Source organism: Diceros bicornis, chromosome X (assembly GCF_020826845.1).
Source record: "Diceros bicornis minor isolate mBicDic1 chromosome X, mDicBic1.mat.cur, whole genome shotgun sequence".
In the NCBI taxonomy this organism is placed as follows: domain Eukaryota; kingdom Metazoa; phylum Chordata; class Mammalia; order Perissodactyla; family Rhinocerotidae; genus Diceros; species Diceros bicornis.
Window position 1 is genome coordinate 37,992,016 of NC_080781.1, and position 18,039 is coordinate 38,010,054.

At 37.2% G+C, this 18,039-nt stretch overlaps 1 protein-coding gene across 1 annotated transcript in view; it reads left to right on the forward strand.

The window, feature by feature from the left end:
* The window catches only part of LOC131400887 (amine oxidase [flavin-containing] A), a 63,742-nt gene that overhangs the window by 9,645 nt on the left and 36,058 nt on the right, over positions 1–18,039 (forward strand). The window contains exons 2-3 of the mRNA XM_058535682.1: positions 7,601–7,695; positions 17,743–17,880. Coding sequence (XP_058391665.1) covers positions 7,601–7,695; positions 17,743–17,880 — 233 coding nt within the window. The remainder of the gene's footprint in view (positions 1–7,600; positions 7,696–17,742; positions 17,881–18,039) is intronic.

Genomic DNA, 18,039 nt, shown 5'->3' on the forward strand with positions numbered 1-18,039 from the left:
TGCTGAACAGTAATCAAATAAATTAGGACTGTCTAGACAACCAGCCTGTTGAATTCAGGACAAATTGAAGTTAATTGTTAGCTTTCCTCGATTTATCATTTGAGACAGTGCTGTCTTTTTAGCTTATCAAATGGATTAGAAGATTTGGCTTTTTCAAAAGCAGAGAATTATTTCTCTGAAAAGAAGCACAAAATACAGATGGATATAGAGATGGATAGGTAGATAGGTAGGTAGGTAGGTAGGTAGATAGAAATGGTTGTATGTATCAGGGACAAGTTTGTGTGCACATTGATATTCTCTGTTCTCTTTTGCTAAAAGGCGCAATACTGGTTCAAAGACCAGAAAATGTACTAGTAGTATATAGAATCTGCTGACTTACTTAGGCATAAAGGTTAAAATTACCTGGTACTCTTTCCTTGTCAATCTTTCTTAGTTGCTTGAGATAAATATAAGCTGAGTAGCATTAGAAACTTCCCTGTTGCCCTCATTCAGGTGAGCATGGTTTTGTTTTCTTGGTATGTAGTTCTTTTATTCATTGCAACAAGCATTTGAACACCTGCAACATGGCAGGCTCTATTCTAGGGATGCAAAGATGTATAACACATTCTGTTCTGTTCTGAAGAAGGTCATAACACACTAGTTAAAAGGCAGATCTCTGGGCAAGAGGTCATGGTACCTTGGACAAGGGCAAAAGGCCACATTGGCTTGGACAAGAGTGGCTGTGGTTGCAGTGGTGGGAAGCAGTCAGATTCAGAACGTATTTTGAGGCTATAGCCAGTAGGACTTGCCACTTGAATGAATAAGGTATATGACAAAAAGAGAGGAATCAAGAATGGCTTTGAGAGTTTTGACCTGAGAACTAGCTAAATGGTGGTGCCATTTACTAAGTTGAAAAGGGGCAGGGGAAGAATGAGTTATGGAGAAATATCAAGTGTCCTGTTCTAGATGTATTGAGCTCGAGATGCCCAAATGACTCTACTTTCTTGGGGGCTTAATTCTAGCAAAGAGGATATAAACTATATAAATACTATATGTGTATATCCTATAGTATACATATACAGTATGTATAGTGCCAGGTGGTGAAGTATGCTAAGAAGAACAATAAAGCAAGGTAACAGGGACAGAGTGTGACAGATGATTGTATCACTTGTCTATATTGAAAGTGGGTTCCCTGGACATTTTTCATGACGAATATGCTACATTTCAAGATTTGTGCTAGTGAGGAAGTGGAGACACCAGATCATTTATTGTAGGAGGAAAATTAGAAATTGAACTGGAAAGGATAGCACGAGTCAAATGGACAAATTCCCTTTTTTCCTAATGTGAGTGTGCTTGAAGGAGTAAGCTAAAGAAAAGGGCCCTTGGCGAGGTAGAGAAGGCAGGGATAAGTGTGAAGCTAAGTTTCATGGCAACAGATTTATATCTCAGGAAGCAAAGGACCATTTCCTCGAAGGCTTCATTGCAGATATTATTAATTCCTTGTCCAGTTATGCTATGTGGGTTAAATCACTTCCTATACCATTTCTATGGGGATATAGCCATCTCAGGACATTGGTAGCATTGCAGAATCTGTGGGAACACAGTTTCCATGGGCAATGGCTTTAAGAAGCTGGAGCTCGGTTTGCAGTTGCTATGGCAACACTGGTGCTGGCTGTATACATCATCTCACCCAGGCTCTTCTGATCTAATAATTAGGATTAACAATTGCTTGAACTCTCAAACAAGATGTACTTTTAGCAGACTTGGTTTTTTTTTTAGCCTCTCTCATAAATCCATTAACCTATTTTATTTTGGTTTCTGTAAAACCTGAATGATTGAAGAGAGAGAAATCAGAAGAGGAATTGTATTGTTTTAAACTCATCACCCCTATGTAAAATACATAATTGCAAAATGATTAAAGATTTGCTTGCGCCATTATCTCCTATTTTCAGATTTTTGCATTTTGAAAGTGATCAGATCCTTATTTACACAATAAGGCCTTGACAAACTCTTTGTGAATGTAGCTTCTTTGGACTCTCTACTCGCATAGAAAACCACAAGACATTCTAGAGTGTTGGGCTCTTTTCTTCCTAATGAGCTCAGTTGGCCATGATTTTGGAGAAGAGCTCTCGGTGCAGGTGCAGGGGATGGTAGATTTTGCTGGTGCCCACTTAGACCTTTTGTCCCAAACACACTCATGGGAGAATCACAGACTTTAGACACTAGGACACTTGAGAATCTGGGACACCTTTCCAAGGTGGTCCTTCATCCCCTACAACCCAATGAATCTCATATGCTTGCCAATTTAATAGACTCTCTCCCCGTCCATGACTTCTTTACCCTTCCCCTCTCTGATCTGAGGCCGAGTCTATAGCTTTAACAGTGTGTGTTGGAGCCAGCTTCTACTAGCTCCAAAGGATTGATCCTGATTGCATATGCTCTTCCTAGTTCCACATTCAGTGATATCACATTGGTAGCTTGAAATCACACTGGTAGTTTGAAATCAGCCATGATGGGATCATCCATGGGATATACCAGGGAAACACAAAGCTGCAAATCAGCTGCCCTCTCCTTCCCCCAGCCCGGAGATGGTGGTTAACCATTTACCAGCATACTACTGTATCAAATCTTTTCCTTATCTTGGAGAGGGAGAGGGGTGCCAGGAGGGGTGGGTAGGGAGCAGGCTTCTATCACTCTAGATTCTATGTGGCCATTAAATTATGGAAAATGAATGAAAGGAGGAGCTATAATGCACAATGCTCTTAGCTTTGGTTTATCTATATTTCTTTGGAGCAAGATGAAATAGGTTTAATACAAGATTTTAAATCTGTTTTCATACCAAATATGAAAATAAAAAGTATTTGAATATGAAATCTTTTTTTTAGTAGCTACATTGTATTTGGTGACTTGCCTTTAGACTTAAAAACCTTTTCTAACAATTTTATCCCATTTACAAACAAAGGCTAAATAAATATTTTCAAAGATTATGGCAAAAGCCCTTTAACTAATCTGTGGAGTTGACAATTGAGATATGATTTTTTTTCTATAAGTGATTATTGAATTTTGTAGTAATGAAGGGAGGGTAGAATGCATAGTGATACACAAAAAGAGTTAAGGAGTATAATCCAAGACTTATATCTTGAAGCAGGCATTATCTTAGTTTTTTCCATTCGAATCAACAGACAGCCACAGTTGATATATTAGAAAAGCTTTTCTGGATCACAAGTGTTTGCCTGTGCTTTATTTATGACTTACTGAGTTATTCATTGAAAATTAGTTAGTTATTTTTCAAAAATAACTTTTTCTAATGGCATCTTGCTTTTATTTCAATATTCTATATTTTCTAACTTTTAAATTATCATGAAGTTCCTTATCAGAGTCTTCTTCACCATTAGCACTCAAACTGAAGCGTTAGCATCCTATTTATTCAGCATCTTAGAAGAAATATTTTTCTAAATAACTTAAATCTTCTCCCTTAAAATTCTAAAACCTTTTTAAAATCATTTTCCTGAAATCATTTTTAAATGCTTTAAACATTTTCCTTATTTCTTAAACTAAGAATTTAAACTTTCCTTGTTAAGATAGGGCCAATCATTTTCCTGTAATGCAGAAACAACCATTTTTGTCAGCTTCTTAATTTTGTTTATATCCTTAAATGCCAAACTGCAAAATGACCTTTGTCACTGGTCTGGTCGTTGTCCTGGCTCAGCTAGTCCTGCTCTCCTCTCTCCCTTTATCCTCCTGAGTAGTATTTATTTATTATTGGCACTGAAATCCACTCACCAAACTTGTTTAGAGTTACACGTTAGATTCGATTTTATTAAGGTTCCAAGTGAGGGTGTGAGAAGTAAAATTTCTTCCCTTTCAGGACACTTTGTTGTGGTCATATCACGCACTTGGTTTTCTCATCTGGAATATGGGGATAATGAAATCTATTCCAAGGGATGGCTGTGAGAGGCAACAGGAAAGGCACATGAAGTTGATCTATAGGATGCACAATGCTAAACCAACTGCGAGGCTGCCTCTGGAGGCAGGAGCACTGCAGATCCCACTGCTGCGGGAGTTCAAAGCCACTTCTGTTTCTTCTTAGGCAGCATGCAGAGGGCAAGTTTCTCCTCCCTTAGAAGAGAAGCCACCCAAGGAATTCTAGTAAACCTTTGGGTGTATTTATCTATCTAATTGGTTTATAGTTAGATTGATTAAGGAGAACTGGGAAGAAATTAAACTTTTTGCATCTTAGTTTCTCTGCTTTTAAATATAGAGTGGTACTTTAAGCCTAAAAAATGTTCATATCGTTTGACTAAGTAGTTTCCCTTCTAGGACTTAATTCTAAAGAAATAGACATAAGAACAAAGATTTATGCATAAATGTTTTTCATCACACCTTCCTTGTTTTTTTTTACAACGGTCAGCGTAAGAAGCCTTGGCTGTGTCCCAGAAAACACACTGCACCAAGGTTTGCAGATATTGGCTTGAATTTATTTAAATCGTCATGGGATGCCTTTCTTTGTGAGCAGATTCCAAAGATTCGTTGCATACCTAAGTCTTTGATGGATGTCAGCAATGTAAGGGTACACTGTACTTGAAGGGGTCGAAAGTACGTACAAACATCAGCAGATAACAGTGCTGGATATTATGATTTAGCTTCCCTGCATTTTAGATCTTACAGACCTAAACACATCCTTGGTTCTGGCTATGTATATTCCATGCCATTCTGTATATGAACAAAATACTGCATCAGGCTGTGTCCTCTGAGAGCAGACATCAAGACAGAACTAGCCATGTAAGAGATTTATTGTAGGAAATGCTTGTGAAGCGGAGAGAGAGCAGGAGTAGGCAAGTTGTTGAAAAAAATGAACCAAGGCAGTCTTGTATAATTTCCCACAATCTGGATTTTGTTGCTTGCATCCCAGTGGTATTATTTAACATGTTCCTCAGAGTATCTAAGTATCAGATCTAGAGGCTTAATCACATTAGAATTTAGCTTGTTTGCTCCTTCCCTTCCTCCCGTCCCTCCCTTCCTTCCTTCAGCTCTTCATAGGTGGTGGTGTGTGCTTGCTTGCGTCAGGAAGCAGATAATGTCTGGTTATCTCGCTTTTTTGTGTGTAATGTTAGCAGCTGTTGACAATTATTACACTAGATCCATTAATTCATTAGGGCTTGCAAAATGCTGATATTCTAATTATTCCTGTCTTCACTTATTAGCTAGCATACTTTTATATAGTGAAACCTCCCTTTGTTAGCTATTTGGTTGCTTTGAGGTTTAGTGCAAATAGGAAAGGTAAGATGAATGCCAGATTCTTTTCTTTCTTTTATCATTTTTCAAAATGATAAGTTGGTTCCTTAGCATTCTCCAAAGGTGAGAAATGGGAGTTTTTATTTGTTTATTTAGTATTATCATGAAATCATGGATTTAAGCCATTGCACTTGTTATTTTTGGTAATCCAATTGTTCCATTTTGGCCAGTGGGAGTTTATATAGGTAGGTTCCTGAGCCTTTTTGTCACAATCCTAGTAGTCTTTGATAGCCTCCTTGCTTTCTGGTATGACTTGCTGGTCCAAACCCATCTTGTACATTTCCTGCCCCAGATCTGGAATAGGTCATGAGCCATGGTTCATTTTAGGGGGAATTGATTGTTTTGAAACCACAATCTGGGTGTTGGGAGTGTTCATTGCTACTAGGTAGGTTATTATTTTTAGGCCTTTTCATTGGACAGGACTAAGAAATATGTATTTTTTAAGATAGACTATATCCAGAGATTCTATCGATAATTCCAATTCATATTTAGGACTACAAGATTTTTGCTTAATCTCATTGTTCTTACATCTGAATTTTCTTATCACCATGCCCCAAATTCTGGTTCTCAGTGACCACCAGCCTGATCACTCACTTGCTTAATCCCACACTACATACATAATAGCCTCAAAATAACAAAACTAATACTAGCACCAACGAAATGATTACTGAACAAAATGTTTACAGCTCTTTTTTGTCTTTGGGATATATATCATTGGAAATGAACTATCAAATTACTGGGTTTTAAAATCACTTAGAATGGTTCCTCTCCTCAACCACTTGTATACATATTTAGGTATTATTTGTATCATTTTATTAATCTTATCCCTGGTGTCATTCTTATTTTTCTTTCACCCTAATATTCTAACTGATATTTTTTCTTCTTGAAATATGTTTATATTTGTAGTCTGCTTCATATTTTTGGTAATAGGAGTATAAAGATAAGTAGGTATAAGATAACATTTGAAGTACAAAAAAATGTAGATTTAAAAATAAGTGTGTACACACATATATTTTCTTACTCTGTGAGCTGAGAGGTCTTAGAAGCAATAACACCCCAGTAGCAAGAGGCACGCCTAGAGCCCAGATCTTGCTTCCTAATACCGGTCTCGGATAAAAGCAACCAAGGCTCATTGGAGATATGGCTGATTCTAGGGCTGGGAAGAGAAGACAAGATGAGACTGGAACATCTTGTAACACCAGAAAGTAAGGAAGTGCTCAAACACACACACACACACACACACACACACACACAAAATGATGGGGGCATGTCAAAGGGACACAGGAGCCAACTGAAAGCAACAAAATAAATAACGTAGGATTGGATTATAACCCAAAGTATAAAACAACTATCTATGAGTCCATATTGATATAAGTAAATGATTGAATAAATAAATAAATGGGAGAGAAGAGACAAATCTCCTGTGCAGGAGAATTCCAAATAATTTATGTCGATACTCCACTCTCAAGGAAGTAGGACACATCTCCCTACTCCTTAAGTGTAGGCTGTGTATAGACTTCCTTCCAAAAAGTACAGCATGGAAAGGGGGAAAAAGAGTAGGTTTACAGTGGAGAAACTTGACAAACACTACCTCAGCCAGGTGATCAAGATTAACATCAGCGATAAGTCATGTTGATAGCATGCACCCTTGATATAATGTTAATCCACATTTTCTCTACTTTTCTGGTATTACTACTCGGTTTTAAATCTATCTTTTATGAAAGTTTTGATTTACAGGTGAAAATCTGTTCTCAGCTTTGAGCCAATGAATAAAGTATGAAACATGATTCCTACCTTTGGTAATTTTGAGTCTAGTGGGGAAAACAAGATCTAGGAAGCAAGTAATCCAGATATAAATTATAAGAGGTGATTATAGGGGATTTTTAAGTTGAGAAAAGCACAGATATATGGAGGGCTGGTGTAGCCAGGGGAAGTTTCCAGGAAAACATACTCTTCTGTTTATATAATCAGGATTTCTGGAAGAGGAGCACAATAAGGGTTGATTTAGGAGTTCAACAAATGCTCTTAAATATGATCTCATTATCACCATAAAACAAAATAGATATTTTAAAAGTTATTGCATTTTGCCAACCAACCTTATGATAGATAATACAATTATGATATATAATGTAATATAGAATAGATTATAAAATTGGTGGCTTAATTAATCACAGTGTGGTCAGAATTTATTAGAAAGACAGCAAAATCAATAGATTATGCGTGATGCCCTGCATTCATTTTATGTGTAGACCTGGTTAAATCTTGGATGTTTCACGTTTAGATGTTAATATGTCCCTCGATTTTATTTTCCTTTTTTTCCTTTTAGGATTATCTGCCGCCAAACTCTTAGCTGAACATGAAGTTAATGTTTTGGTTTTGGAAGCCCGAGACAGAGTTGGAGGAAGAACATACACTGTGAGAGTAAGTGATTCTAATACTTACATAAAATATCTCACACAAACTAGGAGGGGGTCATTGGAAGTCGCAGAGCTAGAGGAGATCAGCAGAGTTCATGCAGTTAAGACATTTGTCGTCCATAGCCCTAAACTACTCCATCAAATAAGTGTCTGTTCTTTTCAACAAGCACTCATCGAAAAATGACAGCCTCTCTCCTTCAGTAGCTTATATTCTAGTGAAGAAAACAAACATGAACAAATAACTTCAGTACAGTGTCATAATTTCCATACTAGAGACCTAAATAGAGTATGTAGTGTCTCAGGTGGAGTTATGGTTTGGCTGGACTTGAAGTGACCATACACCCACAACACGCACGCGCGCGCACACACACACACACACACACACACACACACACACACAGTATAGGTTCCTTGTTTATTTATCCAAGGGTACACAACTTAAAAGAAATGTGGCTATAGTAAGCAGAAGTAAATGTAGCATATTTCTGTGCAACTTTTTCCATGGTGCCCATTCCCTAAGAGGTGTGCTGCTGCCAGAGACACTCCTTGCTCAGATAGAGTCGGCTAGACATTAGAAGGAAGCCCAGTTCTTGCTACATCACTGCCTTTTTATACTTGAGCTTACATCACCATTCTGGAAAAAGGCACACTTGTTGTTTACTACTGTTCAAGGAAATGGTTGCAGGTGGTTGAATGTGTGGGACCTGATGAAAGTACACAAGGAGACAGTGTAAGGTGGGAAGGAAATAGGGCCAAAGATGGAAGTTTGGGGAGCATGCAGATTTAAGAGGGGGCAGAGGCAGAGGAGCCGGAGAGAGGCAGTAGAGGCAGAGAAGGAGGACCAGACTAGAGGACTGCCATGCGAATCAGGAGAGGAAAGTGGAAGGAATGGTAAACAGAGTCAAATGCCATGGGCATTTGACATAGGATGAAGGCTGAAAAGAGGCCCTTGTGTTTGGCAGTTAGAAAGAAGGCCATTAAGAAACCCTTTGCTAGAGCACACAGATAGAGTGTTAAAGGCTGACGATTGGCAGTAAGGACAAAACCAGACTGTTGAAGTGACTGGAAGGAGAGGAAGCATCTATCTAATTAGAAGATGTGTCAGATTTGGAATGGCTTATGCAGTGATAATAACAATGGCTTAAGCAATACAAACATTCAATTATTTTATATAGGAAGAAGTCTGTTGGTAGGTAGTCCAGGCTGGTGCAAGGGTTCAGCTTTGTTATCAAGGCTTTACGCTCTTTCTGTCTTGCTGCTCAGCCATTCTTTGTGTGTTGGCTTATTGCCTAGTGGTAACCAGATAACTGCTGCAACTTTAAGCATCAAGTCCTCTTATTCAAGGCAGGAAAGAGCATGGAGAGGTGGCCCAAGTCTTAGCAAAGCTTTTCTTTTACTAGAAGACCCTAGCAGACATTTGCTTTAGTCTCATTGACCAGAGTTGGGGCACATAGCTACCCTTAGCTGAGAGGGAGCCTGAGGAAGCAAGTATTTAGCATTGCCAGGCTGCATAATAGAAGTAGGTATGGGAAAGGGAATATGAATGGATATTGAATAGCCAACCAACAGCATCTGAACTAGGATATTATACCAGCTCTTTCAGTCACACCATACCATGCTCCCCTTCTGTCATTCACTTTCTACCATTTTAGATATACAGGGATGGATCGTAGGCCTATTTTCACTTTGCTCAGCTCTAAAAGTATTCTACAGCCTTGCTACTCAAAGTGTCCTGTGGACCAGCAGCCTTGGAATCACCCAGGAGCTTGATAGAAATGCAGAATTTCAGGCCCTGTCCCAGACGTGCTGAAACTGAATCTGCATTTTGACAAGATGCCTAGAGGATACTGTGGAAGTGCTGCTCTATGGAGTATGTTTGCTTGTGTCGGGGAAGAGGGAGAATCCCCCTTCGCCTTTTTGCTTAAGGTTCTTCTGTATGGCCAAATAATTAAAAGACAGGTTAGCAGGATTTAATAATACCAAGTTTAATAACATGTATACATGGGAGAAACCAGGGAAACTGAGTTTCTCAACAAAATGGCAGAGATTCTTGTCTTAAATACTATCTTCACCTAAAGACAAAGGAGGATGTTGGGGGTGGGTGGTGTTTTGGGATTTCAGACCAGAAGAAGACAATTTACATGAAGAGGGAAATGTAAATGTTTGTCAGACAATGCTTTGCAGGGCCACCTATAGAGAATGTGGCCAGAGAGACAGGAATTATAGTAATCAAGAGTATGTAGATTTAAGGCCTTATCCTCCATACTGATAAGTTTCTAGAGAGGCCATTCCCCCTTCCCCCCAGAGAGGGAGATACCTTTACAAATGGAGATTTCCCTTATAAATGTAAATGTTTGTCTGGCAACTCCCTGCAGGGCCACCTAGAGAATGTGGTCAGGAAGAGACAGAATTTTTGATAAGAGGGGCCCGTTGGTGCCTTTCCTATTGTAACATCTATTTTACATTATATTACAGCCATCAGATGACAGTAACTCCTTCCTGGAACAGGTCTTCTATGTTAAATTCTTTAGGTAGTTAGTAGGGAGGTCAAATGTCCATCAGAGAAAACAATCAAGGTAAAGAGACATATTTCATGGTGGCCAAATCATGATCTCCCACACTTGCTTGCTTTAAATTAATGGAAATCCAGATTAATTGCATTTGGAGAATTTCTGAGTACTTCCTCAAATGTAGTCCACTGGGAGGCTGTTGGTCTTGGCATGAGGAGACTGGGATACTGGCCCCTGTGCTGGCCTGACACACTGTCTTATCTTGGGTAAGTCCTATTAGCACTTTACATCTCAGTTTTCTCATCTGGGCAATGAGATACATACAATCTCTATGTAGTCAAAGAAGCTCCTTTCCAACTTCGAATTGTAATTGTAGGCATTGTGTTGGAGTGCAAAAGAAGGATTGCATATTCTGCCTGTATGACGTATTGGATATGATTCTCTTGTCATTTTCTGAAAAATATTCCTTCGTTTTGGAGATAGTTATTAAGTTGTTCCGTAGCCCTACTTTTCTTATCTCTAAAACCTTTTGGTTATTAAACAGAAGCATCAGTCATGTTGCAGATTTTCACTTAAGAACAAATTTCTTTGTATAAGGGAAATGAGAATTCCAACATGCTTGTCCTCATCTATGTTATTGCCCCAGGCTGCTTTCCATGCTGCATTATTTATATATGTCAGCACCATATAGGAAATACTGTCTATTGAACAAGGTATTATAACTTCCCATAAGTATGTGAGAAAAGAACTTGAAATGCTTAGAAACTAGGACTTAACATTTATAAGATTTCAAATGAATAGAAGGAGAAGAAAGGGCTTTAAGAAACAAGGACAGAAATGGTATTTAATAAAAAACTGAAATGAATATTGTTAGAATTGCTTCTAATAGCGTGGTCAGTTAGGATAATTTGGAATGGAGATGTCATAAAAATTATTCTGGATCTTTAAGTACCAAAATGTCAAATTTGGTATTGTTACTTGGCAGCTGTTTAGATAGATCTTCTATTAGTTTAGAACTTCCCATTTTTTCCTAGTGTGATTCCTCTATAATTCTTCAGGATCAAATTAATGAAGTTGAAATGCCTGCGGGGCTACCACAGGGATGTTGTATTTGTTTCCTAATATAGTTGCATGTTGGTGACCTTTTCAAAGGCTGAGTAATGAGATGGAAATCAAGACCCTAAAGACTGAGGTGCAACAAAGCAGAATATGGTATTACAGTTCTAGTATCTTCATGCTGAACCTGAGGCACCTCCTTTAGAATCTTTCAACTTTATAAAGAAACATTCTGTAAAATGCCTCACACTTTTTACTACTTCACTTAGGATTTTTATTTTAAAGATAGTGTCAGTGTTCTGAAGAAATCATGTTTGGAAACTCCCAAGAGTCCTCTTGCTGTCTTTGTTAAAGCCTGGAAATTTATTGGAGTACTGACTCCAGTTTTGTTTTCATATCTTAGAAAGGATGTTGGAGACTAGAGAAGGTTTGGAGGACAGCACCAATAGTTAGTAAAAGGGAATGTAAAGATTATATGAGGAACAGATTAAAGAAGTCAAAGGAACACTTTGTTTCTGGTATTATGGCAGAATGGAAAGCCTGATTAACTCTCCCCATTGAAATAAGTAAAATGCTGGATAAAATATACTGTGCTGCCTTGATATGGAAGTTAGAAATTTGCAGATCTCCTGGAGGTTGAACAGATATCTCAAATTTAACACATCCAAACTGAACTTCTGATCCTCTTCATCAAGACCACTATTCTCGCAGCCTTCCCCATATCAGAGGATGGGAACTCTGAAAAACTCGGAGTCATGCTCAACGCCATCAGGCCCTACATTCATTCTGTCAGGAAATTCTGTTGGCTTTGCCTTCAAAATATATCCAGAATTCAACACTTCCCACCACTTCCGTGGCTACCACTTGGTGGGAGCCACCATCATCTCTAGTAATCCTGCAGATTACTGCAATAGCCTTCTAACTGGTTTCTCTGCCTTTACCCTTGCCACGTATAATCTAGTTTTAGTGCAGCAGCCAGAATGAACCTTTCAAACCTAAGTCATATCTTGGCACTTCTCTGCTCAAAACCTTCCAAAGGCTCTCCTTCTCCCTCAGAGTAAAAGCCAGTGTCCTTACAAGGCCCTGTGAGGCTTTCCCTGATCTTCCCCCCAGTAACTTCTCTAACCTCATCTCCAATTCTCTTTTCCTTGCTCACTCTGTTCTGGCCACACTGGCTTCCTATTTCTTCAACACACCAGGCACATTTCTGCCTTAGAATTTTTTCATTGGCTCTTCCTTCCGCCAGGAATGCTCTTGTCCCAAATATGCATATAGATAACTGCCTTACCTCCTTCAAGTATTTATGCAACAATCACCTTTTCAAGGAGGCCTACGTGTCCCTTGTATTTGAAGCTGAAATCTTCTCTTCTCTCCTCTGCAGTTTCAATCTGCCTTGTCCTACTCTAGTTTTTTTTTTCTTTTTCATTGTCATTATCAGCTTCTAAGATACTTATTTATTATGTTTGTGGTTCATTTTCTGTCTCTTCCTACTGAATGTGAGCTCCTTGAGAGCAGGGATCTTCGTTTTGTTCACTGATGTAACAGAAGCTCCTTGAACAGTACTTGGCACCTTGTAGGAGCTCAAGGTATATTTGTTGAGTAAACAAATTAATCCCCAAAACAAAATAAAAACATGAAGCCTAGGAAGAAAAAGGGCTCACAGTTTGACTTTCACCTTGAATGCGTACTGAACCCTGAAGACTTTGAAGTTCCACTGTGATGGCTGTATGGCATTCAGGGAACAGAGGATAAAACCCAGAACCTGTTGAAGGTAGGGAGTTTTAATAGGAAGCACTCCAAATTGGAATCCCTTGTGTTATACCTTGTGCGTGAAAGTGAAAGAGAAATAAACCTTACCATTCAGAAAGGGAGAAAAATAAAGCTTGCCTTCATTCATGGTTTCCATCCAAATTTACACAACCTATATGGTATTTGAAAAACCTTAGGCAGAATATTTAGTTTAATGTGGCTGGCAGAAGTAGAATCAAATTCTTTCTACCCAGGCCTCAAATAATTTACACAAAAAGTTCCAAGGAAACTGAGCAACTCACAGTCAAAAATGTCAAAACATGCAAGGAAACAAGGCACCAAAAGAGAATAAGCAGAAAAAATGATCCAGAAAGATTTTATAACAGTTGGATTATACACAGAAAAGAAATTACTGTTTAGCATATTTTAAAGAAAACAAATGCTTAGAGTCAGGAGCAGGGTAAAAGAAACCAAAAAAAATGATCGAGTAGTTTGCAAAAATAATTTCTAAAAATGAAAATGTACTAATTAAAATGAAAAAACTCAGGGACGAATTAAAAGGTATGTCTAATATAGACACAGCTGAAGTGAGTGAGTGACCTAGATCTGAAGAAATTATCTAGAATGTAGTTCAGAGATAAAGACTGAAAAATATTTTGCGGGGTGGGGGGCACCTAAAACATGGAAGATAGTGTATAATGGTATAAAAAAATGATGGCTGAGGATTTTCCAGCATTATTGGAAGAAACTAGGAAACCTAATAGGTCCAAAGCATGATAAATGAAAAGAAATTCTCAGCCAGACACAGAGAAGCTGCAGTATACAAAAGAAAAGAGATCTCAAAAGCGATTATTTTTTTAGAAACAAAAGCAAATCATACATACTCTGAAAAAATCAATGGTTAGACTTATGAGTGACTCTTCAACAGCAAAAATAGATGCCAGAAGATAGGAAAATAATATCTTCACTGTTCTGAGAGAGAGAGAAAGAGAAACTAACCAGAATGCATTACTTGCTAGAACTATCTTTTTGTCAGATTGAGAAAAATAAAGTTTAGGACTCAGATTGGAAGAAATTATAAAGGATGTGTTTCAAGAAGAAGGAAAATGATTACAAATGAAAGATCTGAGATTCAAGAGAGGACAGTGAGTAAAGTTATTGATAAATATTTAAATAAAATTCAGCAACATTAACAACAGAATAAAACAAAATAATGTTGAATTTGTTGAGAGACAAATAAACCTGAAACAAAGTACTTTTATAGTTTACATATGGGAAGAAGGGTGATCACAGTTGAAGCATGAAGATTTTTTGTATTTTTCAGTAGAAAGATAATATACTAATAAACTTTAGACTATATTAAGTAGCGTGTTAGCTAGGAAAATGTCTAAAAGAATAGGCCTGACGGTATATATAATATATAATTATAAGTTCTACTTCTACTTCCAAACAAGTAGAAGAAAAAACTTAAAAAGAAAACAAAAAGAAGAAAACCCTTAATCCAAAAGAAGGATAAAAATCAGGGAAAACTATGAAAGTGGGAAAAATGGAAAACCATAATAAAATGAGAAGTAAGTTAGACATTTTAAAAGAAATAATAATAAATATAAATGGGCCAAACTTGTCAATTAAGAGGAAAAAAATGTCAGAATAAAGAAAACTGTAACTGAAAGATAGAAAAGGAGATATACAAGTACTAATCTAAGCTGTTATAACTATATTAATATCAGAAAAAATGAACTTTAAACGAAAGAATATTTCATTGAAATAAGTGTCAGTATATAATGATAAAAGACCCAGAAGGTTGAACAATTCTAAACTTGTATGCACTGAATAAGATAGCCTCAAAATATAAAGCAAAAATTGACAAGAATCAAAGATAAATGCCCAACATACTAGGGGATTTTTAACATACTTTTATAAGTTAATAATAAATTAAGCAAACAAAAAAGATTGAGCACAATTAATCTTATTCTAATGGACATGTATAAAACATGCATATAACTTCTTATAGAGTATATGTTCTTTTCAAACAGAAATTAAAAATATTTGAAAATTGACCATGTACTAGATCATAAAATGAGCCTCAAGGATCATTATCATATAAACCACATTCTTTGACCACAATGCAGTTATAACAGAAAGATAACTAAAAAACATTCCAGCTGTGGACATTAAAACACAGCAAAACTTTTAGAAACATGGATTTAGAGAGAAATTTTAATGGAAATTTGAAAATACTTACAACTGCACAATAATGGAAATACTAAAATAAAGTTGTGGATGTAGCTAAAACAATATTTAGAGGAGGATTTATAGCCTAAATTCTTCTATTACAAAAGAAAAAAAGGCTGAATATGAATAAGCTAATAAGCATGCAGAGAGTTAGAAAATTAAGAGTGTAATAAATCCAAAAGAGAGGGGAAAAAAGAGCATAAATCAATAATACAAAAAATAAATACTCAATAAAGAGGATCAATGAAACAAAGGTTGATTCTTTGAAGAGACATTAAAAACAGACAACTGTCTGATCAGATTTTTCAAGAAAAAGAAAAAAGAGACATCCCAAATAAACAATAAAAGAGATGAAAATGAAGTTATAACTACTGATGTAGTAAAGAATAAATGAATGAAAAGAGGATGTCATGAACTTTAAATCAATAGTTTTGAAACATATAAGAAATGTATATATTATGAGAAAAATATAATTTATCAAAATTAACACTGATTTAAGAAGAAATAGAAAATATGAGTAGTGCTTTAGCTTCAAAGTAAATTGAATCTGTAGTTTAAGATTTTCCCACAATGAAAACACCAAGCCTAGATAGCTCTTCAGGTGTGTTCTACCTAATGTTCAAAGAATAGATCATTCTATTTATATATGAACGCTTGTAGAGAATAGAAGAAAGTATGATCACTAACTCATGAGATTAGCAATGACAGACAAGCGCTAATGCAAAAGACAGATAAGGGCTATAGAAGAAAGGAGAATCACAGGCAGATCTCAATCTCACTTATGAACATAGATACAAAAATCCTAAACAAAATGTTAGCAAAGCATATCCTGCAATAGAAAGATAATATCAGATTGGGTTACCCCAGGAAGGCAAAGTTGAATAATACTAGACAATCAATTTTTTGTAAACAACAGATTAGATAAATTGTCCCAACCCTCCTACTAAATACAAAGAGATTAGACAAATTGCACTGTACATGTACACACACACACAAATCTTCAAAGCATCAAAGAGCTAACAAAGTAGTGAAGAATCACTAGGCCAACATCCGGAAAAGATTGACCTACTTTTCCCCTGGGGGTGGGGGGTGGGGGGTGGGTGAGAGTTTGCTGACCACTGAAGAAGCAAGTGAGGGACTGAGTAGTACTTTCAAAGTCTTACATGCCTGATGGCGTAGTGGTTAAGTTTGTGCACTCTGCTTTGGCGGCCCGGGGTTCGTGGGTTCAGATCCCGGGCACGGAACTATGCACCGCTCGTCAGGCCATGCTGTGGCGGCGTCCCACATATAAAATAGGGGAAAATGGGCACAGATGTTAGCTCAGGGCTAATCTTCCTCAGCAAAAAGAGGAGGATTGGCAATATATGTTAGCTCAGAGCCAGTCTTCCTCACACATACACACACACACACACAAAGTCTTACAAAGACAGAGCAACTGAAGGTCAAGTCCAGAGCCCACAAAGTGTGTGTGTGTATGGAGGGAGGTGTTGGCAAACCCCTTGTGCTTTGGGTTGGACTGCATCTTAGAACTTAAGGGTGAACTGCAAGAGGACTAGGCCCTGTGTGCATTTCAGCCCAGCTTCAAATCATGTCAGGCACAGAAAATGCAATACAGTTATCTAGTATTGTTAGCATCCCCAGGTACTGGGCAGAAGCAGACATAAATCTTCTCTGAGAAAGATATCAGGATTCAAATTATTTCTACATGTTTTCAAATTCAATAAGTGGTACGTAATAAAAAATAATCAGGCAAACAAGGAGAAAGGCAACATGAATGAGAACTGGTATAAATGACAAAATAGAAACAGACCCATGAGAAGTTAGTACAAACACATGGAAGAGTTATAACTCACCAATATTCAGTTTATTGATTTAATCATTGGGAAACATGTTAATAAAAAAGCTGGGAAAAATGTAGAACAGCATTTAAGAGGGGGAAAGTAAATCTCAGTTTATGAAAGAAAATTTACATATTAAAAAATAATTTTGTTGGGTACATGAATCTTTTTATACCTTTTTGTTCTCTTTTCCTATGATGCATTCTTCCCTGCAAATGTTTTAAAATAGGATCAAGAGCCCATCAGTGTGGGCTGATTTAAGTTTTCATCTGTTGGAAATCAGAGAATTAGGCCTAATAAATCTCTGGGTGGCTCCTCCAGCACAACCTCAAAGAAGAGCATAGATAATAACCTAAATGCTTTGAAAAGGATCTAGATCAGCAAGATTTACTACAATGTTCTTTACTCTTTATGCATATTATTGCTGAATTGGCCTCAGCAGTGACTATACAAATGGGATTGCTTAGCGATGAGTGTCGTACAGGGTTGTGCCCGGTTAATGAGTGGAGAAGAAAGGATTGCTATTTTCAGTTGCATTTTATAAGAGAGATGTAAGTCACATTTAAGTTGTAAAAAATAAATGGTTTTTTTTTTAATAAGACATAGAAACTCTTTTTTCAAGTTTTAACTAAAATCTTCTGGCCACTTTTTCTCTTTCTACAGAACGAACATGTGAATTACGTAGATGTTGGTGGGGCTTATGTGGGACCCACCCAGAACAGAATCTTACGGTTGTCTAAGGAGCTGGGTTTAGAGACCTACAAAGTGAACATAAAAGAGCGTCTTGTTCAATATGTCAAGGTAAGCCTGAGGTTTTGCTCAAGTGATCAATGGGGGAGCATTATTTGGGAAAACATTTGGTTTTGTTTTCAGTTGTTTTTTCTCAAAGCAATCAAAAATTGACTCTCGGTTTGAAAGTGGTATTCTGCTTTTCTTTTCTTTTTTTCTTTCTGTTTAAAA